The following is a 27,581-nucleotide window of genomic DNA, read 5'->3' on the forward strand; positions in this document are numbered from 1 at the left end:
AATCCAATTTGAAACCTGTGCCTGTAAATCTTGAAAAACTGCAGTCATAGACTAGCCTGTGTAGTCCAACTGAGTTTGATCTTATTTGCTATGAAGAATGTGCAATAATTTTTGATGCAACGCTGGTGGAGACATACCCCATAAGGCTGTCATCTTCAAATATAGAACAAAGTTGTTCAACAAAACATACACTAAACAGGCTAAGTGCAAATGCACAGCACTGCTCACATTGTGCACCGTTTTTGTTCTGCAACATATAATGCCAAGAAAATGCATTGTTTGTGTCACGGAATGTTAAACAGCTTAAAACTATGAGAACTTTTGCAATTATTTTATAAATAAATGAGATCAGATTCATTTAAATTTTGATTTATTAGAGGACATAGAGGCTTAAATAGCTGCAGTCTGTCTTGTTTCGGGTTATCGCTATGCTGCTAAATTTGTTTTGTTCTTTTGACAACAGATTTAAAAAAAGGAATAACGATGCTTTAAACTTTAAAAATATGCAACATAAAAGGTTAGTTTTTTTATACAGAAGATTTATTTCTCAATTCAATGCACAAAAAATATTTTTCCCCTGAACTGTCACACCTACAAATAACCAGTTGAAGTAATAGATTTTTCAACCACCATAGGGAATGAACATGAAGTGAACTAACAGTACATACAGTATATAACAGGACAGAATTGATTGTAGCAGAATGGTTAGGACTGTTTATCATGCTGCTGCTGACGTTAGTGATATCAGGTTCAAACATGCATTCATCTGTACCTTTGCTTTTGCATCCATCAGACTGAAGAAACATATGTATGCAGTAAAAGGCATAAGGGACAAACACATTTATCATTGTAATGTAATGACTAACCATTAAAAGATAGAATAGATAAAAACAAAAAAACAACCCACCCTATTTCATACATGTCCCCAAAATTTAAATACAGATATACAGCATCCATTCGCTCTTTCATTTTATTAGAAAATCTAAGGGTAAGCAGTGATAAGATGGCCAACCAGTGCAGGAATGGGGAATGTGTATTTAGCTCGATAGTCAAAACATTGTGTTGACGTCATTACAGGAAGCCATTAGCTAAGATATGAGGCTCATTTAATCTCTGGTGGAAAATTTTAGTTAAAAAAGAGGGGAAGCTTTAAATTAGGTATCTATTGGTTTAAGAGAAAAAGTAAATAGAAAACATACAAACAAAAACACATTTATCCACAACTTTAATTCTGTTTTTGGATGCTTCTTTTAGGGTTTTCCATGGGATGTATTCAGCCTCCTAAACGGTTATGCCAAGATTTTTTGATGGACAAGGGAATGCCGTCTGTGGTCCTCTTTGGCAAGGTAATCCAGATATTTTATTGAAATTAAAAAAAAATAAAGCAACTTGTATTTTCACAGGTTTTGTGCACCTCCAATTTTCACGTGAGTGCCAAAGTGCAACACATGCAATGTAAAGAAATCTCAGGAGAAAAACTTCACAGTGTTGTGTCTTTCACCAACCGTGTCTCATGCTCACCGAATGCTACAATTAGGAGCTAACTTGGGTGGAATTTCTTGCTTTGTGCTACTATGAAGAGTCACTGCTTGGTCACAAAATACACTGTTGTTGGCCAAGTATCTGAAATTTATTTTCCGGGAGTATATTACCATATTAGCTTTATGATAGTCTTCTAAAAAGAATGCTAAACACCTTTCCAAAAACAGCAATTTACAAGAAAATACAACACTTGAATAATGTCCACCTGCCTGTGGTTGGTTGCCAAAAAGATTACAAGCAACAGATGTTTTTTGGTTTATTCATTTCTCACTATTTGAGACAATTTTTTTAAGGCAAAAAATAAGAGAAGTTTAGTGGATGACTGCAGGCATAGTGATTTTACATAGTTTAATTTCATTTCATAAGAACTTTTATGCCTCTGTTTATCTTTTGGAATAAAGAAGCAAAAAATGTCCAGTAGTGATGACTATAATTGGAAGAATACATCCACTGACATTAAATGTTTCATCACCTTGTTTCCCTTCTGTGCTCATTCCTATTCAGTTAGGTAAACTAGCATTTCAATATAAGCCACAATTTAATTATGTAAATGATTTAGTGCATTTACAGATACCTCAAGTGAAGTAATGATACACCAAGCAGACATCTGATTATTTCTTATGCATATGTACACCTGGTGGCTCAAGATGTTTTAGATTGTCTAAAACAAGAATTTTTATATCAAACAGGTGCTGAATAATTGTGACTACAGAACAAAGTTAAAAAATGTAAAATCAGGAACAAGAACTAACTTCTCCAAAAACGCTGTAAGAATAAAGAAGTTAATTTAGCTCTGTGGGACACGGCAGACAAACAGCAAGAGGAAAACATATAAAAGTCAACACAGATTAAAAGTCCCTTTCTGTTGTTGATCCTTGCTGGGAAACAGGTTCTGCGGTCCTGACCGAGGCACGAAGGCTTGCTGCAATCATCTGTTATTGCCAAACTCATCAGATGACCATTTTTTAATACAAGTAGAAAAGCAAATTGGTTTTAAAACCAAGGAAGGCACACACATACACAGGCACACAACCACCCAAATAAACAACTGCTCTCACAGTGAGAGTAAGGCAGGCAAAGATCACTGAGGTTGAATGTAGGAAGGCAGTGCATGGGGGTGGGGGAAAAGGCAAACTTGAATGAGCGGCTGTTTAAGCGGCCCTGCTTTCTGGCAGAGGCTCACTCTGGCTTACAGGACTGCCCTGGGGGCCGGCTAATGGAGGCGGAGTCAGTGTGTAGGGGGGAGGAGCTTCGCTGATGCGAACCGAGTTTCCACCCTCAGAAATGAGAGGAGTGTTGTGGGAGCGATGAGGGGAGTCGGTCTCATCGGTTTGAGCGCATTCGCTGTAGGGAGGCGGCTTCAGGTCATCCTCTGCAAGGGCAAAAAAAATAACAAAATAGCCAAGTTATAAACATATACAGTTTTATGGTATGAGTCAAAAACTAATCTTACATCCTCCTTATCAATATACATGTTAAGGCCACATGACAAGAAAACAAATGGCAAATTATAGTGAAGTTGTCTTCTTTATTGGGACTACAGTCTGCATGAGACAAATATAAACAGTATAATAGGAAGTATTATTAGTAATTTGTTCTGTTGCAACAGATTGGCTACAGGTCAGAACCATCCTCGCATCCCAACTGCTTATAGTTGGCTTTCACCTAAGCAATTACTGAGAATTGACATCAAATCTCAAAATATTGATCATGATCATCATTTAGTGAAACATTTCGAAGACCCATTTCTCTGACTTAAAATCTAACTTATTTTTAGCATTTTGTCAATAAATGTTGAAGCGCAGTGATTTGGGGGCCTGAGATACCACTCACTACCGTCCTGGGTTCATGGCAAGCACTGAGCCTCAACCAGAAATTTTACAACAAGAATATTTTAAATTTTCTTCCACCTTACAAAACACTTTTCAGTTCTTCATTAAAGCTTAAAAAATACATGATGAATAAAACATGAGCAGGGTTATGCTGGAAAACACCTGCAGCAAAAAGAACAGCCTGAAAGTACAATAAAAGTTCTCAAACAGCAGCACATTTCCAACATGGCTTAGAATGCAACCTCAAATTACCAGAATCATGACTCATGCAGTGTTCTAAATAGTTTTGGCCATAAATGTACAACTGAAATATCGGGAAGCCTGGATATGTGCCTGGAAAAATATACAAATGCCCTTGAACTTCAGATTACAACACTCCCTTAACTCTGATAACCCTCAATAAGATCCAGTACAACTAATGGTCGTCAGACTCTCCTAATAAGTAAAAAGAATCTGAGTAATTTAATCAGAATACAGATCCAGCGTTTTTTTTTTTTGAAGGTCTCAAAGGTTTGTAAGAGAATGCCAGAGTTTCAGAATGTGAAAACTCAATCAAGTTGGGATTTATCTAATTGTTAAATTAACATCACAATATCTGATTTGAGTGCGTCCATTTGAGCTATTTTGTTCTTCCAAATACACCAAACCCTTTTTACAATCCAAATCCAAATTGCAGGGGTTAAAAACAATCTATTTACGTTTGGGTATATAGATTGCCAAAATAAAGTGAATCCAGGTTGTAAATGAGACACTTTAAAATGATAATTTAGTTAGAAAAATACTTGTACATCAAAATTATTTAAGTAAAATAGAATTTTTAAAAAAGTCAGCATTTTAGAAATGTACAAAAACTCAAATAATTGACTGAAAACAGCAATTGATTCCCTGGAACAGTGATGTGACAACATAAAGTTCAAACAAAGAATTAATCGTTAATTCTGTTACTCCTACTAGCTTGAAAAAACCATGACATGAGCGAGTGAAATGAAAAAGCTCCCATCACGTAATGACATTTCTGCTGACATATAACCATTTCCATCCACTATAACCACATCCTGCAATCAGACTAAATAAGCACTTCAGAAACTCCAGAAACAAAAGAGGAAGTTCTGAAGTTCAGCTTAGAGACAATACTACTGGAGAAGAAAGCTCATTAAAAATAAATGAATCTAAAATTCAAATTAGGGGCAATCATTTTGAGTTCACCAAAGGGAAGACAATGTTTATAGCAAATTAGTGAAAGACAAAAGTCAAAGTTAGTGAGGTAAAATAAACCTTTAAAAATCTGACAACACCAATGGAGACTGAAAAAATACATTAATTAAAACATAGATTAATATATTACTTTATTTTTGATTTTGCTAGAACTAGTAAGATAACAAATGTGTGTTGCTGAATTTCCACATATACAGATAGCTAGTTTCCTATGTGGCCAAAACACAAAGCTTTTATTGTCCCTTACTACTGTATCAGGGTAAATTTTGTCCTCTATGAGGCTTCCTCTGCCTGAGTGAAACTGTTCAGAAAACCACAGAGAAGTCAGTGATGAAGCCAAGCGGACTTTCCCACGATCGACAGTCATAAGGTGTGAATACATTTATGCAAAAGCAGGGACCAATTCAAATGGTGCAGCATGATATCTAACAGTTAATTATAAAACACTTGCAAAGGTGTTTTTGTCCTTTAAACTTTAACATATTATGTCACATTGTAACTACGAACATCAATGTACTTTATTGGGATTTTGTGCAACTCAGCAAAACAAAGTCCCAAGTGCAAAACGAAGTGGAAAAGAAATGATTCATGATTACAAATTTCACTTTAAAGTGCTATTTGTCACCCTTTCAAATTTAACCCCTAAATAAAATAGTCCAAAATAGTCAGTCTTCAGAAGCCACATATGAGTAAACAGAGTCTATTTGTTTCTAACTTAAATGTATGCATAAATACAGTTATATCTTAGAGAGCACTAGTGAACAATGACCAAGAAACACACCAGACAGAAACTTGTGAAGTTTGAAGCAAAGTTTTAGAAAAAAAATAAAACAGGATATCCAGGGTTTTTAACATGTGATAGAGTAAAGCAATCCCTCATTTGAAAATGCAAAGCGTGTGGTCCAACTACAAACCTACCAAAAAGTGCTTGTCTACCTTAACTGACAGCTCGTACAAGAAAAGTCAGAGAACCAGTCAAATCACGACAGAGAAGCTTCTCAGATCGTTGTTATTGACAGCCGCTTGTGCACTCTATAAATCTGACCTTTACAAAAAAGTGGCAGAAAGAAACTGTTTGAAAACGCAACAAATTTGGCAGAAGGTTCTCGTCTGATGAGAGAAAAAAACGTTCTGGTCTCCAAGAAAGAAATAGAAAAACAAAAACATCATGAGTGGAAGAAAATCATAGTACATCCCTTTGAAAACACTATCCTCAACATAAAACATGGTGGCAGCATCATGCTATCCCCCAGTGCTTTCCTCAGTGGAAGGTGGTCAAAGCTGGTGTGAATATTAATAGATATAAACAAAGAGCAACCAAAGAAGAAAGCCTGTTGGTGGCAACAATAGATTTGAGACTGGGGTGAGGGTTCCTAAAATAAAATGATTCAAGGAAAGATGCTATGTATCTTTTAGAGAAGCCCTCTATGTCCTCAATGCTGCTAGTTGGATACAAAGTACAACACAGACATGTGAGTGGATAGCAGCAAACACATAAGAGGAATAAGGGATAGGAAAAAAAAACAAAAAACCTGAAGTATTTATACTGACTGGCTCTGTTTGCATGAGGACATAAACTGATGGATTCCATATTATGTCTTATGTACGCATTTGTTACCTCCAGAGACCACCTCGTAAGGTGGGGGCATTTCCAGGTGGGAGAAGGATGCAGTCGGGGGCATTGTTGAGGAGGGTTCCTCGACTGAAAAGTCCTCCTGAACACCGTACCAACTGGGCCACACAGATGTTTGCTACAGTGAAAGGAAATACATAGTTAATATAAACACACAAGCAAAAAGCAGAAGCACTAAAAATGCAGAAGTGAATAAATGTACATACAAAACATGATGAAGTTTTCAGCTACACTGGTTTTATATGGACACTTCTCTAGATAACAGTTATGAAAGTATTAATTTTCTACACCTGTTACTCTTAAAGAGACAATATCATGCATTTCCAGGCACATGCTGCCATTTTATAGCACAAACAAGTAACTATGTTACTTTCAGCTGCTTGGTGAGACCAATTGTTTAGGTACCACCTCCAATGGTTGCCATGGGATATTCAAGGATTTCTCAAACATGCATAAAAGAATCAAAACAACACTCCATGTATATTTTTGATGGAATAATATAATACAATATAAGGCTAAAAAAATGCAGATTAAATAATACCACCCCACATTTAGGAAAAGTTTTCTCCAGCCCAAATCTATCACTTCTGGACCTCAGTTATCAAATTTTAGTAGGTCACAACTTAACCACCAAAGACTGATTCAAATAAGCAGCATACCAGAGAAATATGAAAACCAATTTATGTGAAAGGTAGCATTCAAAAATACATTGTTGTCTCTTATCATATTATGAGTTTTGTAGGTAGAAGTGAATAATGTGATTAGAGAAGATTTAGCAATTTAATCTTATTCATTTAGACTCAAAATTTAGATATTTTGTAATTTCCCCAAACAGCTATTGGGTCATGGATGACCTTAAGACCTTCCTGCTGCACATTCCATTATCATCTAAACATGGAACATTATCCACCAGAAACTGCAAAGGCTGCAAGGAGGACAGACAAACAACAGGAGTATGTAAATAATTAAAAAAAAGACTGAAAAGTGGGAATAATCAGTTAATAATCAGACGGAATAAGGAGTGTGAAGAAGCTGAAAAAAAGTGTTAAATATGCAACAAAATGTGTCGGGTTAAGGTTCAAGGTGAGAGGGATTCTGATTCTACAAGCTGGCATATAATTACTTGTCTCACACAACACTGACAGAAGCAACTAGACAGCATGTTCTCCCATGTCTCATAAACATTCAGATATGACAACAGGATATTATAAATGATCAGGGGAAACACGAGCCTAAGAACACTGGCATTGAGCAGTTTCATTTATTTTCTTCTGCAAATGGGGCATTTCCTGGAGAACAAATATCCCAAACAAGGCTAAAAATACAAATGTCGATTCTCGGATGCAACAAGATCAATTAGAAAAAACAATATGTTGTGGCTGAAATTATTGAACTCATTTTTCTTTGTTCATTTTTAGAAGAAAAAAAGGAAATGCAAACTGTTTCCACTTGTTTGTTTTGGCAAATTGAAAATTCTGTCCAGTTGTTATAGAAAGGCTATGAAGTTTACAGATTGTGGGGCCAAACCTGAAGAGATCATCTAAGGTAATCCAACTTCAGTGATCAGTTAAGAACTTCAATATAGTAAGAAGTTATATTTTAAATTAATTATGTTTTAAAGCTTTAACAGATCAAAGTAATAAAATCTGTATACCAGCTGTTAAAGTAATTTACAATAAAGTGTATGTTTCTATTATTCTTCTTTAAAAATCAGAAGAAATTAATTTTCTTTGAGTATTTCTATGCTTTGGATAACAAAGAAAAACAGAAGATGAAAATGTTAATCAAGCAAGAAGGGAAATACAAACAACTGATAAAATTGCATTTTTAGTCAAAAGCGGAGCATACAGTTGTCTGTAAATGAACTCGGCTCTTAGTTTGTTATTAAAAACATTGCATAATGCAGTTCTTACAAATGTGTTACTCTATCACACTGTTGAAAGTCATGAGTTCAACATCTAGTGTTCAATTTTTTTTTTCAACTAAACTCATATAAAAGCACAAATGCATCTACTGAACTATAACAAACTTCTTTATATTTTTTGTATAAAGTAACTAAAAAAAGAGTGTGGAAAAAAATGCATTCCTAAGTGAAACCACAAACAACTTGTCTGTTAAAACATCACCCAGCCAACAGTGACCTTATTTGACTGCGTCTTACTCGCTGAACCAAATGTCTCTTAAGAGATTATCTTTATCCCAGAAACCTTTGAAGCTGTCCAAAGCCATGACCCAACAATAATGAAGACATGCTGGAAGCAGAAAACCTATTCAGACGCTGACAGCTACATGACGCATTTTAGAAACAGGACGTAGGTTCTGCACTTACATTCTGTCTCTCACACATCTGATGAAGGTAAGCCCTTCCTCCGACGATGACTATCTGTGCATTGCGGGTGTTGCTCAAATATGCTGCCAGTTGCCTTTGTCTTGACCGGTACCAGCACACATAGAAGAAGATCTTTATGATGATGAATATTATAACAACTCTGTGGGAGGAAAAATAGGTTTAAAATAAAAACCTCCAAGATCCAAGTGGTAAAAATTAAAAGATGCAACAGTCAGAATTTTAAGAAGGAAAGAAGGAGGCGTCTCCCTGGCCTCTAAATCATAAAAGTGTCAATGCGTTAAAATGTAGTGACCATGGATGCAGTAACTGTTTGCACGTCATGCGGTTTGCACTTTTTAAAATGTTTCCCACACGTACGTATTATCTGTAACCACTGTTTGTGAATGTGTTCCATCAGAAACGTGCACTGTTATACAGTTGCCAAGTAGTTAATATGCTTTTGAGTACAACTGGGTTCTCCTACTGTTTTTCTAAATTGCAACTAAAACATTGATAAACTAATGTTATTCCAAGTTCTGATAAGAAGAGAATTGAACGCCGCAGAAGCAGCCACCAGCATTTTTTTTTCCTTAGTTCATTTTATATCCTCTTCACTTTCTGTGGTGGTTCTTCAACCATTTTTTAATTGCATATCCCTTTTGACCAGAATCTTTTAAGCAATGTTTGTGGTAATTATATAGAAATTGTAACTACTTTTTTTTCCTTAAGTATTTTGTAAAATACGCAGTATAAAAAATATTTGTAACTCCTTTGAAAACTGATTCAATATTTTTGATTTTACATTGCTTTCTTTTTATATTACAGAGTTACTTAGATTGTATTTGCTTTATGTTTTTTTTTGTTTGTTTTGTTTTCCATGCACACTTCAGAAGGGAATATAATCTGTGATGTACAACCTTCTACCTCTGTTTCACATATGAGTAATTAGAGCTTTTCTGTGTAAATATGTACAGAAAACACAACAATCATTTGAAGGTTCATAAATTTGTGGTTTCGCAAATTGCAATGGTGTTTTGGTGACTGGTAGAAGCCTGCCATTTGAGGCAATTTTAACAGAACTTTCTGAGATCAAATAATTTGTATATATCCTATAGAATACCTAATGAGAGAAATTTATTGAAAGTGATATATTAATAACGTACAACATTCGAACAAAACCTCAGTATCTATATTTGTAATATTAACTGAGTTGACATAATTTTACATGTATTCTTGTATTCAGGCCAGGCTATTGTTTCTCATTGTCATACATACATACATATAATATGCTCCAGTAATGCTTATTGCAAGACAAACATAAAATAAAAATGACAGAGTATTATTAATCAGAATATGAACAGAGATGAAGAGTTCTTTTCAGGACTGTATCCCTAAGATTTGTTAAGCATTTTTAGCAATAAATGAAAGCTAAATTGCATAATACGTTTTTAACTTATAAATAGCAGACACCAACATTTTCAGTACCACTACAGTACAACCAAAAGCAACGTGAGTACAAAGTCATCAGTCTACAGTCAAAAAGAATTAAAGAAACAGCTATTGAAAGAAAATAAATAAAAAGTCACTTACATATACCAGTAGAGCTCCATTTCACAAGACGTTTATAACTGAGAGGAAAGTCTCATTACTGAAGAACCACACAACTTTCCCTGCAGACATGAATAAATTTGGTTACAAGGAAGCAACATTTCTCTCGTCAGTTCACTTCACTGCTAGCAGACTCAAGCATGTTGTAGCATTTCTGGAACTTTAAACATAAACAAACTTCAACACCAGAAGTCCTTTGTAAAATTAGAAACAAATCGAAGTAACCTCACCTTAAAGAGACAGAGACGTCCACCTGAGTTGGTTAGCAAGGTGTGCCATTTCTCTTTCTGTTTCGGGTGAGAGATGTCAGTGAAGCTCCGGGAGGCAATAGAGGCTGCTGCTAGTTTTAGCTAGGATATCCGCCTAGCAGGCCAAAACAGCAGCCGCTTTAGTCACTTATTCCGAGCGCAAAACAACGACTAAAACGCTTCTGTTTGATAAACACGCCTCTCCGTTGTTCACAACATGCCATTTATTGACAATTGGGCGAGCTATTTTTTGAATTCAGGTTAAATACAGAACTTAAGCAGACTGAGCGGAGTTGAAGCTAACGCAGACTGACCACATCCTCCTGAGTTCTGTGCTGCTTTCACTTACCCAGGTGGGCGGTGTTAATGCGGGTGTTGATTTCGCGCTTCCAGTAAGATGCTCCCCCTTCACCCACACCAAATTCTCAGTTGGTATTTTTTATTTAGACTAAATAAATGCATAAAGATCCTGTCATCCATGCCGTATAACAAAATAGCTTTGTTTAGACACCCAGGAAGCATATTTTCTATGATTATTTAGAAATCATTCACTTCATTTGGTTTGTATATATTTATAACCACCAGAATAATAAGAGCATTGCATAAAACTAGTTTCTTCCTTCACTTTCTAAATAGAGAAGGCTTTCAAGTGTCACGTTTTAGTCTGTCTTTTGATTACATATGTTTGTGTTGAACTACTTTGTGTTTCAACAATTTCAACAACTAATTCTTGACTAAAAATATATGTGTGTATATTACAATTATCACCATTTTTGATTTATGCATTTGTCTTTATGATTTATTAACTTTAGAGGCTTCATCACATCTTTACATGGAGTTTCTGATGTTTCTCACTACATGATTGTCTCGTCAGTTCTGCAACATTTATAAATGAATCAAAACTCTTCGCTATTTTGGTGTTTTTTCTGTTTGTTCAGCTGTTTTTAATCTTTGTGCAGCACTTTTGAGCTAGTCATGCAGAAGTATTTAGAGGATATATGACCATACTTTACAGGAAAATTTAGTTGCAATATGTTAATTTATAAATAAATAAATAAATAAAAAACTCATATTGTCATGATAAACAGAAAAAATAAAGAACACAACACAATTGTTTCTGTTTTGTGTCTCCATCTGGTGGTCAATATAGTACAATGCACAATACTATTCAACTAAAATAGTATTACAGAAGCAGAATCATACTAACCTCCCAATTTCACAATTTTAAAAAATGTATTTGCTGTAATAACTAGAAAATTAATAGGCCTTTTTATATCTAAAAAAAAAAAAAACAAAAAAATTGCATAAAATGTAGCTGAGGAAAATCTAAAACCACAGGAAACAAATTAGATTAAAAAAACAACATATTTATTTGAAATTACAATTCACAATTTTAGCCCCAAACAATTTCTATTTGTAATACATTTGACTTTGTTAAACTGCTACAAGAAGAATGACTTTCAATCAATCACAAATATTGCAAAACGACTGCATTTCAGTTAGATACCATTTCCCCGTTTTTAAATCCTGAGAGGTCATGTAAATATTTCTCATCTGTTGTCTTCCACAATAATGCTCCTCCTGGGGTATGTGTCTACGTCCACAAATATATAGCGAAAGTCATATTTTCCAGTTTCAGCGTTCTGAAAATGATAAAACAGATAAATGTAAAATTAGAATATTCTCATTAGGACAACAGTGTTTACATTTTCCATGTAAAGTACAAACCTCTTTTGACTCCGAATGCACCGTTCCCTTCAGGCCTGGCTCTGAGCCTTCAATGTAAAATTTAAGTCTCATGTGTTTTAGTCCATCCTTCATGTACTCCATGTGACTGAGTCGGAAGCAGAAGCAAGCACAAAGTTTCAGTGAAGCCACCACAAAGAAACTGATCTCTATTGAGAGCCACATAAAAAACCTTCCTAAGATATTTTAAGAAAATGATTAATATTAAAGCCCACCTGACTTGCTGCCTCCTTCCTCGACGGGTGGTCTCACCATAGCATTTGATTGGCTCGCCAAAGGCACCGATCACCTGCATTTCAGATTAAATTTATTAATTTAGATGCAGTCGGTTCTCAGCTGTCTACTGTCTTTTGCTACATTCACACTCCAGGCTTCAATCCCAATTTTTTTGTGAAATCCTTTTTTTTTCTTTTTGTGTGGTCAATAAATATTTCCAAATACATTTGACTTGTATGTGATCTCCTTTGGGAACTGCAAACAACCTAAAAGTGTCCTGCATGCGCAGTGGGGGACACAGTAATGTCACACAGAGTAAACATACTCGGTGTTTGTGGAAGTAAACATGGATGGTAATGGTGGAGAATATTTTAAAGTTGCAGTCCAAACGGAGCCAGCAAATTGGCAATTTATTGTCACAGTTTGAGCGCAGCCTTATTCTCACCTCTGGGTGGGATTTGACTATGTCAAAAGCTCTGCTGTAGACCTTGTTTGGGCTTGAGGAAGAAAACAGCTCCTGAAACACCACATACAGCAGCCCACCTAAAACAGAAATGCACAATCTACTAAAGCTCACTAGTGTTTCAATTGAAACGATTTAGATAAAAGTATTATCGGTGACATTAATTAAACATTGTCACAAGGCTTACAATATCCTAATTCCATATGTTCTAATTCTCTCATTAAAATAGACTGACACTAAATGTGGACTGGACAAAAATGGATGGATAACAGATTGGGACTGATGCTTAATAGACAGCTTGATAGATGAATAAAGCATAAATGCAGATGAATGAATGAATGAATGAATGAATGGATGGATGGATGGATGGATGCAATATTCACATAATGAGAGTGAACAAAGTCTGGGTATTCAAACACTATTTGTTTATATAATTTCCCAGACTGAAAGAGAACCATTTTATTTACCTGTCACTCCCAGCCCGATGAGAACTACTATCAAGTAGGTGAAATCTCTTCCAGCTTCTTTCACTGCAGTGACCATAGGATAGGGGGTTAAAAGCCGATTATCAGATCTAGTCTACACAATGTCGTCGAGCTATAATGTATTCAGTGGGATGCAGGAAAGAGCATTTAATCTGAACAAAATATTTTTCTACTAAGCATACCTTTCTGTGCAGCTGAAGGTTTAGGGCTCCCACTCTGATACCTGGACACAGACTTGCCTCTGTCTTCGGGGCTGCTTCTGTTTCTAGCTGTACAGTGCACAGACGCAACTTGGTGTCTCTGACTTGCAGTGAGACAGTCCAGTGAAGAAACCTTTGTCCCGAAATGGACAAATGCTGGCGCTGTGCACAAAGCCCTGTGCGTGTGGACAACGTAGCACTGATGCACGCAGAATTGTGTCACGGTTTGTCTCAGACTTCTGTGCAGGACTTTCAAAATGCGACCATAAGTCATCATTGTTCTGGTTGGGAAGCCAGTAAAAAGGAGAGATAATTACACTACACCCCTGAATAACTCTGTAAAAGTATATTATTATGACATGGATACAAACTAAACTACTCCAGCCTCAACAGAAGGTAGAGCGCATGACTTTGACCTGCCCTTATTCTCACATGTTTTGGTTTATTTGGAGGAAGCATATCGCCACCTACTGGACTGGAGGATGACCTGGAAGGAGTACTCGAACTGACAATAAATATGTTTATTTATCTTCAAATGACGGTGCCATTAACAACAAGAAAGGGGACGGACAGATTTGAGATTAATTTCACAATTTCCATTGGAAGTGACATAAATTAGAAATGAAGCAGAGTGGTTTGGTGGCTTGGTCAGAAAGGAAAGGCTGAGATGCATTGGACATATGGAGAAGAGGGACAGTGGGTTTATTCAGAAAGAAGTTAGTGAATATGGAGCCAAAGGAGAGAAAGAGCGTTACGTGAAAGAGGAGAAAGCTGGGGATAGGTTTAAATCACCAGATGATCCACTGTGTCCCCAACAGCTAAAATATAGACATAGCTTAAGAAAACAAAAAATAAATGTCTTATTCTATTTCTGCTTCAAAACACATTTCTTCCTTTTATTTTTTATTTATTTTTTGGAAGAAAAGTTTTTTGGCTCATAAGTCAATCCAAAATGAGCATAGGAACTAAGAAGTTTCATAAACAAGATTTGACACCCAAACTATTCCATTATTGAAATGAAATATTTTGAGTTTTTGTACTCTCTGATTTGATTTTCTATAAGTCTGCATAGTTTAAGATGTCGCCCTGTTCTTATTTTCCTTTGACTCTCCAAGATTCTGCTAATGTGGTTTGTTCATTAGAATGTAGAAATAACATAACTTCTGCGGGGGAAAAAAGAGTCACAGAAATTAAATCAGAAAGCATTAGTTTATTGAAAACAATTCAGTCCAGCATTTTCTTAAGTTGTTATCAAATGCAAGCTAAATTAGATAAAGAAAAAAAATGCCAACAAAAGCAAGTGTTAAACTTGAATTAAGTATGACAGGGAAAAAAAAAAAAATACAGTGCGATTGAAGAGTTGTTAAATAAATGTTTAAAGATCAGCAGATTCATTTGTAAGTCTACCATGGTTTTATTTCACACATATTCTGAACTGTCATTTGTATTTATATAAAAGGAATCGGATTCTCAACTGCGAAACCATGACATCAAAATTGAAAATACGCAATGGTCAGTGTGTTTTGTATGTATATGTGAAAATGTTTTTATAAACCTGATTCTGTCCTTTTTTCACCTAAGAGTAATTTTACATTAAAGGTACTTTACTTAAAATAAAAATCTGTCTTCTATCAGAAATGAGTTGCTCCATTGCTTATCAAGCCCAACCTGATGTGGAGCTGCACAGGAAGGGGGGAAATGCACCTTTTGTCATCCAAGGCAAAGAAGAAGACAGAAGAAAAAACTTTATCGGAAACTTAAAAAATATATTCTGATCACAACCCTCTACAGCAGTAAAGTTACTTAGGGTAACAGTTCATCACTGAGGATGCACACAGGGGAGAAACTTTAGCTCCAAATGATGTCAAACTTGGCAAGATGCAGTGGAATGATGCATCTGTCTGATGTATCTGCAGAGAAATAAAGACACTATTACTGAAAATCTGCTCCAGGCCATGTTCCGTTCCAACCTGCTGCCTGGCCTGCCTCGGATTGAGCCATTTCAAATTTGTTCAATTAGAGATTGTAGCACTTCCACCTTAGAACTGGCAGATGGGTTTGCATTTACATTTGTGTGTACATTTGAGCATCTGTTACATAGCAATTGTGCAAGCTGTTCTATTTATTTTTTAAATTTTCTTTAGATGTTGGATTATGAACTAAGAAACAACAGAAAAAGTCTACAATTTATGAACAGAAACAAAGTATTTTATTGGTATTTGACCCTATGTTTATGTAATGAGAAGAGCACAAATGTAATCATGCATGAAGTACATCACACTACTAACAATAAAAGTAAATAGTGTTGATGGTGGTTACAGTGAAAAGAAAACCACACATTTAGACAAAACATTAAGAAAAAAAATATACAGAAAAAGGGTGTGGATTGAATGTTAGCGTTATGTCTGTCTGTTTTAGTTTTTGCACATATCACTATCAAAAATGTGACCAACTCATCATAAGAAATAATTATCATGTTCAGAATTAATTTAATCAATTGACAGTAGTACATTTATATTCCTATAATAATCATTATACTATCACTCACAGTCCAGCCTGTGAGTGAAAAAGATATTATATATATATATATATATATATATATATATATATATATATATATTATATATATATATATATATAATTATATATATATATATATATATATATATATATATATATATATATATATATATATAGGTATAGAGTATAGGTATGGGTATAGAGTACCCAAGCTCAGAGGATAAGAACCACCCGCAGTGGGTGAGAAGGGAATTTTTACAAAAAGTTGCAGAGATAACGTGGTGGAGGAAAAATCCTCCTAAGAAGACACAGGAAGACACACACACATTTTGTGTCTTTTGTGTAGGCTAAGTGAGGCCAAACGTTTAAGATTTATTGCTTATTGCGCAAGTCGTTTACTTGCCCTGACGCTTGACATTTTCACCTTCCCCTTTTCTTTCTCCTTGTCTTCCCTCACATGTTGTGCTCTCATATATTCTTAATTAGCTCATTAGTCTTGGAGTATATTTCAGTATTCCATTCTTTAATTATAGTTCATTAGTTAGTTGATGTGATTCTTGATTGTTGATTGTCTGTGGAGCAGTAGATTGCGTAATTAGTAGTCCGATAAGGGAGTTGCTGGCTGAATATTGTTACTGTAAGGGGAATCTATTTTTGCTTCTACATTCAGATGCTTTTAAAAGAAGTTGTTGTGTATTCCATGAAATGTGTGAAGTATTATTTCTTCAGTAGGGTTCAATTCAAAACTTGTCAGACTGACGAGTTTGGTTCTGTAAAATGGTGCCTGAACTTTTTTTTTCCTTAAATAAAAACAAAAAAACAATTTAAACTCTACTAATAATTTTATTAATAGTAAATTATTAGTCATAATTATTAATAATTACATAAAACAATTCCTGTTGCACAACAATATGCATAATGTAATCTCATATGCATGTTGCCATTTCGTGTAAAACTAATTGGATTTAGTTTAATGGCAAGTTAATGTAAATGGGTGTTAAACTAAACACCTATTTAGTTTAACACTGAATGGCAACATGGTGTTAAAAAAACTCTACGTAAGTGTTAAACATATACTCCTGTCTACTTATCTAGGCAGGAGTACGATCATCGTAAGAATAGATGGAAAACAACAGAAAAAAAAAGGTTCATGTTTTGGAAAGACCGGAGTCAAATTTATTACTTCAGCCTAAGAGCAAAGCCGTGTTATGTCATACAAAATAGTTTTAAGTCAACAGTGTTCACATATTTGGTAAAAGTGAAAATATTTTAGTGGTTAGAAATAATTACCTTAAATTAATTCATGTGATTGTATATTTTAGCACTTAATGGAGCCATCTAAAAACAACTGCTGCAACTAAACAGACTATTTATTATTTCCATCCTGGACTGTGACTGATATATGCTCAATAAAACACCATTGACTGACTGTATAATGTGTAATATTGATTTTATAATGATGACCAGGATATAATTATAATAATCCTCAGGATTGTAAACACAAACCATTTTTATCTGTTAGTTTGTCTCACAAAACTATTCCAGCTATTTGGACAGCTGGATTGATCTTTTTTGTCGACATGTGATAATGAAAATACACCCTATTTCATCAATAAATGTTTACCTACCAGAAAAAAAATCACAATAATTTTAAAATCATTTTAAAATTAGATAAATAATACATCCATTCTTATTTGTTGTTTAAAAAAAGCCAAGAAGCAAAAATTGTCAAGAACACCCAATAAACTATTTTCATGTTTGCTATGTAAACATGTATTTCTATGAAACTTGAGTAGCTGCATTTTGTTTCAATGGTTTACAAAGATACCTAGTTTTAAATAAATTATGCTCAGGCATCAATTTTCTATGCATCTGATGCTGTATTATAAATAATTTAATCCCTAGCAGAGCCATGCTCAAACAATTTTCTTAGGCATTTCAAACAATACCATGGAACGCACATTTATTTAATTGCATGTGCATTGCAATGTAGTGTTATTGGCATTGAAATAAATGTGAGTGCTATTCAAAAATATTACCGCAATAAAATAACACTTGCATTAAATAATCTTAACCTCATAGCTAAGCTATCGAGATGCTCCATCTTCACTGATCATGATTTTGTCACTTTGATATGAAGTAGTTGACACACAGGTGATTTGAACCAGTAAACACAGAAAAAGAAAAGATTCATATCAATGGAAGATAAGATTATGATACACCCAAATGGCTAACATAATATGAAACAGAATAAAGTTTTGACTAATATTTATATAGTTTACATTTGGCGATGAGATCCAAGTGTTTGATATCACTGTAATCTTTAGCTCCCTCCATAAATGACCAGATTCTTTAACACATTCTGGCTGGGCCCTCTCAAAATGTTAATCTTACTTTCAATAAGAAGAAACACAGTGTTAAAGAATTATGTCTTAACTAAATCTGTTACAGATATTAATAAAAAGATGTTAATGGCTTGTTCAACAATCTGAGGACACGCTGAATGGGCACATGAAGGAACTCTAACATCTAATGAATCAAAGAAAAGTATTGCATTTATTTTAAAAAGCATCAGCTAAATAAGCCCTGAAAAATAAGTTGAGCAATGTATAAACTGTCACTTCATTTTTTTTCCTATTATAAAAGTCTCTGTTCATACAAAGATATTGAACTTCAGTAGAAGAGAAGTCAGTCAGACTTAAATATTTTTCAAAAAGGCAAATTTTAAAGTGAAAGTTTAAGTCAAAAAGTTAGTCAACATATCAAAAGACAGCAACGTCAAACTCAAATTAGATTGTGAAAATATGACTGAAGAACGCCGTGTTGTGATTCACCCACACACCATGCAATGTATTTAACACATATTGTGAATGATATTTAAATAACATCTAAAGCTCATACGGTGTATGAATGAGTGTTTCTTTTTTAAACTTTAATGTTAGTATGTTAATGGTTTTAATGGAAAATAAAAGAGCATGCACAACCCATACACCTCTACCTTAGATTGTTATCCAACATAAAACCGAGCTTTCATAACCCCACAATAAAAAATTTAATTCGTTTAGTAATACATAGGGTTAAATTAAAAGAAAATAGACCAATTGCAAGCCTATATAATTATTTGTGAAAATCATAACATGTATGCCATTGACTGAAAAAAGACATGCTGAAAAATGAACTTTGACATGTTCCATACAAATTTCTTTTGTGGTCGGAAGGAATTTATGTTAATGACACAGATGTTTCGCAGCCCAAACAGAGGTCCTTGAACTGTGTTCCTTTTATAAGTCAAAAAACTGCATCAGCAGCAGAGATGACTGTTTTTCAGATATCCATCCTTCACAACATTGTGGCTAGAGTATTTCCATCTAGTCCTTTGTAATCTTTGCACATGAATACACCTCCAGTATCCATTTCATTAAAGTGTCCCCTCATCATCATCAGCATCATGCTGGTGTAAATCTCCGCTCCGCTTTGTCATGTGTCAGTGACGCCCGTTCGTACTGTTCCAGGATAGCACTATTCTCAAGAAGTCTACATGATGGAGACAATGCAACATAAAGTACAGCATAAGCAGACACAGACACATTAAGACAGCACATTTCTCACACTAAGAGACACAACAATGAGTAGTAATTGTTGGAACGACTTCATTATATGCACACATGAAGTTACAACCCTTTAGAGCACAATCACATTTTACTTCAATTTTCTTTTGACTGAATCAAACTATCCGGGATCAGTTAGATTAAAAAAATAACTCAACAGTTCTGTACATTACTACTGGGTGCTTACAATTTCTTGTGCCACTTTAGGGTTTTTGCAACTTTATGCAAGCAATGTCATGGAGCATTTGCACATAAAATATTACACACAAACATAATAAGAAGAACTGATATGTCATGCAATTTTATAAGAGGATCCCCATGTAGGTGTAACTGACGGCATAGGGGATCTCAGCGCGCTTTATTAATTAAGTGCATAATTGTTCTCAGACTTAAAAATCTAGAACTGTGTTTGATTTTAATTTCTGTGCTTCGATCATAGCAAATTAGGTTTCTCTATGCTGACTATATGAATGTTTTTCTTTTTGCATGGATCATTCCTTACCAACTTAAACTTTCCCATCTCAGACCAATGGTAGCGCTGAAAAAAAATGTCAGTGAAAACTTTTCGGACTTTCAAAAATTAAATATTAAGTTGTAATTTGTTCTAAATTTGTGCAAAATTAATGTTTGCACTCATTTTACTTATCTACAGACACGTTATTTGATCAACCCACTATTTCAATTTTTTCCTCATTTAATAATTTTTTTGACCAAAACATTGCACCCAGATGACCTTTAATGTGTTGTAATCATAGATACTGACATTACAATCTGATGCCATTTGAGGTGAGACAGTGTCACCAGTGAAGATCCCATGTCACCACAGAACAGGGTTTATCTAAGAGAATTTGGGAGTGGAAGGGTGAAAATTGCTGTTCCTGACCTTTATCCTATTGAATACTTGTGGGATCAGCTTGGGTGTACTGTTCATGACACAATGACCAGCACAAGCACAGTGGCTGACCTGTGACAAATGATGATTGAAGAATGAATGACACCCCACAGCTGTGCGTGACCAGGCTGGTGACCAGCACAGAGAGGCGATGACAGACTGTTTTTTAACAACCCAAACCCACTACAAAACCTGTCTGCTAACTGAAAAAATTGTTATATTGCTACTCTTGGTGGTCAAACTTCATTCTTGAAATCCAAAAAATTAAACCAAACAAGCCAATAATAGAATAAGCTGTTTAACATTGGCAGAAATAATTCTCATGGTAATAATCCAATGTTAAGTTGCATTTGGCTACACTGAAAATTATTTAAAATAGTAACAAACAATACAAAGATTAATGTTTTTTTAATTTGATGAAAAATATGAGTTTGTCTTCTCTATGATGCCAGAAGTCTTCAATCTACCAATGAGGAGAGTGCAAATTGGTCATGTAAGTTGGCAAGGAATGATCTGTGATTCTACTTGGATAAATAATAGCGTTATAACATTTTAAGTTGTATCAGTTTCAAGAAAAAATGTGTAGAAGTCCATGGTAATGCATGTGAAAGTGGTCATTAGAGAACAAGCTTTTTAATGATGAACATACTCACTTTAAAAGCAAGATGGCTACAAGCAGGAAGACCATCTTGATAAACAGTAAAAAAATAAATAAATAAAAAATACATACAAAACTGAACTGGTGAAATTATCAAAAAGCCCATGCAAAAGTCACAGAAAAGGAAAAATAAAAAATTAGACAAAAGTATATACTGACAGGGGAGATGTCAATTACACAACAAAAAAGGTGGTGAGTGTTAGATAAGAGTGCTTACCTTGGGATTGTCTCCTAGACCCTAGTTGTGTTGTACTCTGATTCATGTTTGCTCAAAGAGCCAATGAGGCAGAACCTGAAATGTTATGTCTCTTTCATTTAATATCAAACTCATTTTGCATAGAGGTTAGAATGCATTATGTGCTACACACTGCAAATGTAATAAACTTAATTTGTCATTTGGTGGGCTTAAGGAGCCTTGCATGCACAACTGTAGATAATCATTACAGCACAATCAGGAATATCCTGGAATGAGTACATAGAAAGTGCATGCGAAGTTCATATAAAGTTTCTTAAATGCTCTATGATTCCTTCATTCAGTATTTTTGTAAATACAGCAGTTTTCAATCCATCTAGATGCAATTACAACATATTTATTTTTCTTAATAAAATAGAAGCTAATGTCAAGAGAACATATTTTCCTTATCACAGTTTGGAATCAAATGTATATTTTGTAATTTGCATTATTGTAAAAAAAATATGTGGAATTTCAACAAGGCACCGATTTAAGCCCTTTTGATTATTGTCAGATTAGATACTAAACAACTGGCATCAATGACAATAAAAATGACAAATCTCAAAGAACAGGCTGAATTAAATATAGCTGTCAAATACATATGAACAATTATCGAAAGTTAACTGGGATGCGTTACAAGTTTCAGGATGAGCATGCGAGATGAGACATACTGTATTTAGCCCTTTGTTAGAATTTGGGATGGCAAAAAACAGGTGAGTAAAGAGGGTGAACAGAAAAGTGAATGGTAAAATGATAAATAAAAAAGGAAGACTAAGAACAACGCTCAAATAAAGCAAACAAACAAACAAAAAAAACTAAACAAAAACAAAGGTGAATATTTGTTGCACATTTCAAACTTTGTCATTGTTAACTATGGTGCAGCTGTTCCTTCCTCATCAGAAATCTATGGATACTGACCGCTGTACTGCCTTTTCGTGGCGCGACAGTCGGTGGCTCGTCGTGGGAACTTCTTCCAGGTCATCGTCCAGGTCGCACCCATTGTCTGCCGCTTCTTGCGAGTAGCTGTGCTTCATGACTAAGATGCTTCTGCGGTTCCCTGTGGTTGGCAGCAGCGGCCGCACAGACATGGGCGGCTGTGGAAGGTCTGCAAGCAGAGCTGCCGCGGCCCCTGAGTCACGGGCACTTAAGTTACTCCGGCTCCCTCGCCCACTCAGCGATAGCTGCGTTATGTGCGTGGATCCAGGGCAGGAGGGGGAGCCACAGTGATGGTCATGGATGCAGCGGGAGGAGGCCTGGCGGAGGGCATGGTAGTTCTCAAAGTCCTCCGCCAAGTCAACCAAATCTGCAGAGGCTGCTGTGGGTGTGGCAGCACTCCGTAAAGTACATAGCTCATAGTGAGGGGGCTCGAAGACCTCCTGAAACATAGTGGGGTCGAAGTCTTCTCGTCGTAAGATATACTTTTTACGCGGCTGCTTTATCTGAACAATTACTGAGACAATGAGGAGGATGAAGACGATGCAGCAAGTCACACCAATTATGGCCCCATTTGTGGAATTCAGATTGTCCAGGAATTTGGTATTAGTTTTCTCTGCAATGGTAGAAACACATAAAAACCTATATGAAAAAAGAAGAATCTCATGATAAATACGAATATTATTTTCTCAGTAATAACAGAGTGAAGACAACACATTGAGTGTTAGGTCATTAGATAACATAGTTAATTATCTGGTCACACTTTCCCAGTGTTCACTTCTGGTAGGTATATGTGGTATTTTATTAAGTCGCACAGACTCAACCGCCCCACCCCCCAAAAAACAAAACAAAACAAAAGGGATTGAGTATTTACCCTCATTAATAAAAGCTCAGATGTTCCAAAAAGAAGTTGCACCTCAATTTTTTGCACCTATCAAGCATCAAGCATTAATTCCTCTTTTGTTACTGGAAATGGTAGAGTTAATTAAGGTTAGTTGGTACCAGTAACAATCCTGACTTTCAAGCATGACTCAAATTCTGCAATTGAATGCTTGTTAAAGATTTGGAAGTGAAGGAGTATAAAAAAATCAAATAAACTCCTAATTGTAGACTATTTACATAGTTTTCTTTACCAATTTAATCTTGATTTATTCTTGTTTACCATTACTGTCTCTTCTTCGTCATTATGCATTTTTTCAGTGCTTCAAACCAACATCAGTTCTGCTAACCACACATATATGTACCTCACTTTTTCCGCTCTTTGCCTTCAGTAGCTTAATTATTTTTCTCTATTGTGCTTTGGTTTTGCCTTTATCTTCCATTTTTCTTCTCTGTGAAGCAATATGTGTTAGGCTCAATGCGTACAAATTATTGATTGAAAAAATGTTCTGACATTCTCCAACAGAAAGATCAGGCAAATAAAGAGCATAAATTAGGGAAAAAAACGGATGTAATCATTAAAGAGGAGTGGCCAGTTCCTTTTGCATGCTTCACACAACTGAATAAAAATGTCACTTTAAAAATACATCCATTGTTTTTGTTAATGGCATGAGTATCAGTAAAGAGTAATTCCAACAAACAGTGCATATAACACCAATCTGTACTCTGACCACTGACATTTAGATGCTGGATGAAATCATAGCACAGTGCACAGAGCATCAGTGACAGTAATGGGTTACATTCAAAGGAATGAAAGGGAAAGGAATAAAACTTGACATTTTCACAGTAATTCAAAATATTGTGGACGTAATGCATTACCACAGCAGAAAAACGCTGGAACGATGACTGGAAATCCCACGGAGCTTCTTGTTTTTTATTTATTTATTTTTTTATTTTTTGCATCATTCAGATGCAAACTATGCTGTATATTTACCAGGAACAAAACAAGGCTTTCTGTTCATCTTTTCGGTAAACCAGAAAAATGAAAATGGGGCATCATTGGATCTTTAAGAAGGATAATGAGCCAAATTAACCTTCTGCTATGGTGATGTCAGACCCAACGCTGAAACTGTATGGAGTGCAGAACTTTTACGATTTCTTTTTCTTAATGAAGAAAAACATATGCATATTCTGAATTGCTACTTTTTTAACCAGAGGGCCATTGTTGACAAAAGTGACAACTCTTAGTGTACAATTGAAGTTGTGGTGACAATGTGTATAAAGGATGAGAAGGCTGAAAGATTGGATGAGTTGAAATGACTTTGCCTTTCCCTTCTGTCGTAATGTGTGAAAAAAAGGCTTTGATGATACAGCATTATTTCAGACTTTTCATGTTAATATGAAGAACTAGGTTTTTTATTTTTAATTGGCAAAGAAGCACATTACCTAACACCCCAAGCACTTGACATGCTTATTTGTAAGCCTTTGTCAATACAAATTGTCCTGGTGTAAATACTAAAAAAATATGATGGCATGCTGTTGCTGGGAAAAGGACCTATATATGGTTTACAACTTCTTACTAAGCATGTAACTAAAGGCCAATTTTACTGATGTAAAAGGGACCCACACTGCATTTAATTTTCTTAAAATCAGAACTGGGATATTCTACACTCTACAGAGATTCTGTAAAACACAGATCAATTTTCATAAGTCTTTATATATATATTTAAAAAAAACCCCAAACATATTTTTGCAGCTTTCCTGCCTTTTGGGAGACCACAAGGGTTGTTGGAGTGTAGAAACATGAGGCCATTCAAGCAAGAACAACCACTACCAACATTGTAAAAGTTGGTTATTTTTATAAATGTTCCAAAGTGATTCAAAGTATCTTAAAGCAGCTTAAAAATAATGACATTCAGCAAGCTTCCGTTTCTTGCTCTGTAACTGTCTCAACAATTTCTAAGCTTTTCCTCAAGCTAAATGCTTTAGCAATCAAAGGCTACCCGCTCCAAAAGCTAGGTAATTGCATTGTGTGATTTATTGAAACACTGTTAATTTAATTGCCAGGGCCAAGACCTCTGTGTTCATCCACTTCATCAAGTGAACCTGTTTTTTTGGCCTGGTCATATAAAGCAGACGTCTCTTGTTAAAAATTAATGGGTCCAATTGGTGCCAAGACAGAGCAAACAACTATTGAACACTTGTCCGGTTTGATCTGGATTTTTAAATAGGCAGTGCACGATGACAGCCACTACTGAAAAAGTACCAGAACAGATATTGGGATAAATAAGTATAAAAAAAAATAATAAAGTAAAATAAAATAAAATAAATTTTGTAGCTTTTATGCTACAAACTGCATTTATGTGCATTTATGCAACATAAATCTTGTCTTGTTAATTTTTTTTGTATTTTGTACTTCAGAGCAGCACTACTTCAACATATTTTTACTTATCTAAAAGTAAAAAGTAGCCATTCAAAAATTACTCAATAAAGAGTACAAAAACATAAAGGCCAAACATAGAAGCATGTGTACAAACAATAAGTTTCTACTATAAGTTTGTGTGATTTTGGGTTTAAAACATGTTTTTCCACAGTTAGTGAAGTTACTCGGAGTAGGTACGATTTAAAAAAAATAATAAAACGCATCTATCCAGCCTTAAAATTTCGTACACATCTGAATCTCACCTTTGCATTGATTCTCATCCCAGGGGTAGACACAGTTCTGCATGCCATTGCACACCAGAGTGTAGTTTATGCACATGTTACTGTGACAAAAGAAGGCATCAGCATCACATGGAGCTGAACAAGGGGAAAAAAAGAAGAGTTATCAAACATTAACATCCAATAATTTATGAAAGAAACATTGACATTTGACCTGTCCCTTTAAATCTGATGAGACACATGTTCACATTTTACAAGAGTAAGTCTGAGAAATAATATTTGCTAGAGCACAAAGTTGCATTTGAAGTTACAGATGGGGAGAAGCTGCAGTGTGCCAGGTTTTTGAGGAAAAATATTTGGATCAGTATTACTCAGATCAGATCAGTTCCCTCTGCACACATCTGTTCTTCATGAATTTTCATCATTGCCCTTCTCTTCACAAACATCTTGGGTGACAACTTGAGGATACAAATTAATTTCTCAGAACATATCCATATTATGCTTGTATGAATTATGTGACTTTTCAAAATCATCCAAGCCTGAATAAAACCATTCCTGATGACTCCAGGTGATTATTTTCCCGTCCTTCCCTCAACTTTCATCAAGAATCACTGATTATTATGGAGCATAGAGTCTACTTTAGTAACAGGCATGTTTAAGCTAGAGCTTTTGATATCTTCACCTTCCTGCGGTGACTGTTTGTAACAGAGTCATCAGTCAGCAGGAAAAAGACATGAAATCAATATGGAACTGTTGCTAGCGCCATTGTCATATAAATGTATAAGTGAAGGTTCAGAATTAAAAGTCAAGGTGACCTTGTTCTCCCCAACCAATCACACTAATGCACAAGCCAGATGAATGGTCAGTTCACAGCTCTTAGCAGACAATTCTGGAGAAAAAAAAAACAAAAAACGATGGCCAATCCTTAATGTATCAAGCATGCAAATGATCCATAATTACATTACATGTTTAGACATACAACAGTTTATTTATTCCTCATTTAGTCCATAAATAACAAAGAAGGATGCCAATGTAACATCCTAAAAATGTTTAAATAATTTATAGCATGCTTTTTTTGATAAACCAGACATCATTTATTAATGGGTGGAGTTTTCACCAGTATCTAGAGTTTAATTCATCAAGGACTTCACCGGAGCAGCCAAAGCTCTTGTCAGCTTCTTACTTTATGTATGTTTGGGTTTATGTTGGAATACAGTTTTTTCAATATTCTACCCCTAGTAAAGTCACAAAAAAACATCCTTAAAATGAATTAATATTTATTGCAGTATCATAATGACACATGGCAAGCCTTTTTTTCAGTACATTTATTGAGTAAGGGGAAAAAAAAAAGTCTTGCTAAAAATGTATTCTATTCTGATAATCACCTTTGGCACAATTGATGGTGCAACCAAAAAGTTCAATAAAACTAATGGAACACAAGCATTTTTGTTTATACTTTACTTTTTAGTGTCATTGGATGCAATAGTTCCTTATATGCTGTTTTCAAATAAGACCTGACACAAACATACATTAATTTTAGCCCCTGGCTTTTAGTCTGTGTAATATATTCATTGGTAAAGTGAGCAGGATGATAAGGGAGGTCAATCTCTAAAGCCTTCTAGAAACTGCAACAAAGAGTGTTGTTGTGGAGTCACTAAGTTTACACAACAACAGGTGATAT

General features: G+C 35.0%; 3 protein-coding genes across 6 annotated transcripts in view; all 3 read right to left on the reverse strand.

The window, feature by feature from the left end:
- Positions 1-353: 353 nt before the first annotated feature.
- si:dkey-118j18.2 (uncharacterized) lies at positions 354-10,734 on the reverse strand. The gene is made up of 5 exons (XM_055037861.1): positions 10,390-10,734; positions 10,142-10,221; positions 8,552-8,711; positions 6,208-6,340; positions 354-2,914 (listed from the first exon to the last, which is right to left on the reverse strand). Exons 2-5 carry the CDS (start codon positions 10,159-10,161, stop codon positions 2,694-2,696), a joined length of 534 nt encoding a protein of 177 aa, XP_054893836.1. The 5' UTR covers positions 10,162-10,221; positions 10,390-10,734; the 3' UTR covers positions 354-2,693.
- Positions 10,735-11,753: 1,019 nt separating this feature from the next.
- On the reverse strand, positions 11,754-13,933 carry timm21 (translocase of inner mitochondrial membrane 21). The gene is made up of 6 exons (XM_055037676.1): positions 13,500-13,933; positions 13,300-13,362; positions 12,815-12,912; positions 12,369-12,442; positions 12,136-12,241; positions 11,754-12,050 (listed from the first exon to the last, which is right to left on the reverse strand). The coding sequence occupies exons 1-6, from the start codon at positions 13,792-13,794 to the stop codon at positions 11,958-11,960; spliced, it is 729 nt and encodes a 242-aa protein (XP_054893651.1). The 5' UTR covers positions 13,795-13,933; the 3' UTR covers positions 11,754-11,957.
- A 780-nt stretch (positions 13,934-14,713) lies between these two features.
- Positions 14,714-27,581, reverse strand: part of neto1l (neuropilin (NRP) and tolloid (TLL)-like 1, like) — a 65,552-nt gene continuing 52,684 nt past the window's right edge. The window contains exons 9-12 of one of the 4 annotated variants that reach the window (XM_055037810.1): positions 25,925-26,038; positions 22,346-22,976; positions 21,413-21,487; positions 14,714-15,427 (exon numbers count right to left, since the gene is read on the reverse strand). In XM_055037810.1, coding sequence (XP_054893785.1) covers positions 21,427-21,487; positions 22,346-22,976; positions 25,925-26,038 — 806 coding nt within the window. In that variant the 3' untranslated portion in view covers positions 14,714-15,427; positions 21,413-21,426. Of the gene's footprint in view, positions 15,428-16,222; positions 19,572-21,412; positions 21,488-22,345; positions 23,003-25,924; positions 26,039-27,581 lie in introns of those variants that run through there. The other 3 variants (XM_055037811.1, XM_055037813.1, XM_055037812.1) reach the window with 3 other exon arrangements.

This window comes from Poeciliopsis prolifica, unplaced genomic scaffold (assembly GCF_027474105.1).
Source record: "Poeciliopsis prolifica strain line A6 unplaced genomic scaffold, Auburn_PproV2 SCAFFOLD012, whole genome shotgun sequence".
Classification (NCBI taxonomy): domain Eukaryota; kingdom Metazoa; phylum Chordata; class Actinopteri; order Cyprinodontiformes; family Poeciliidae; genus Poeciliopsis; species Poeciliopsis prolifica.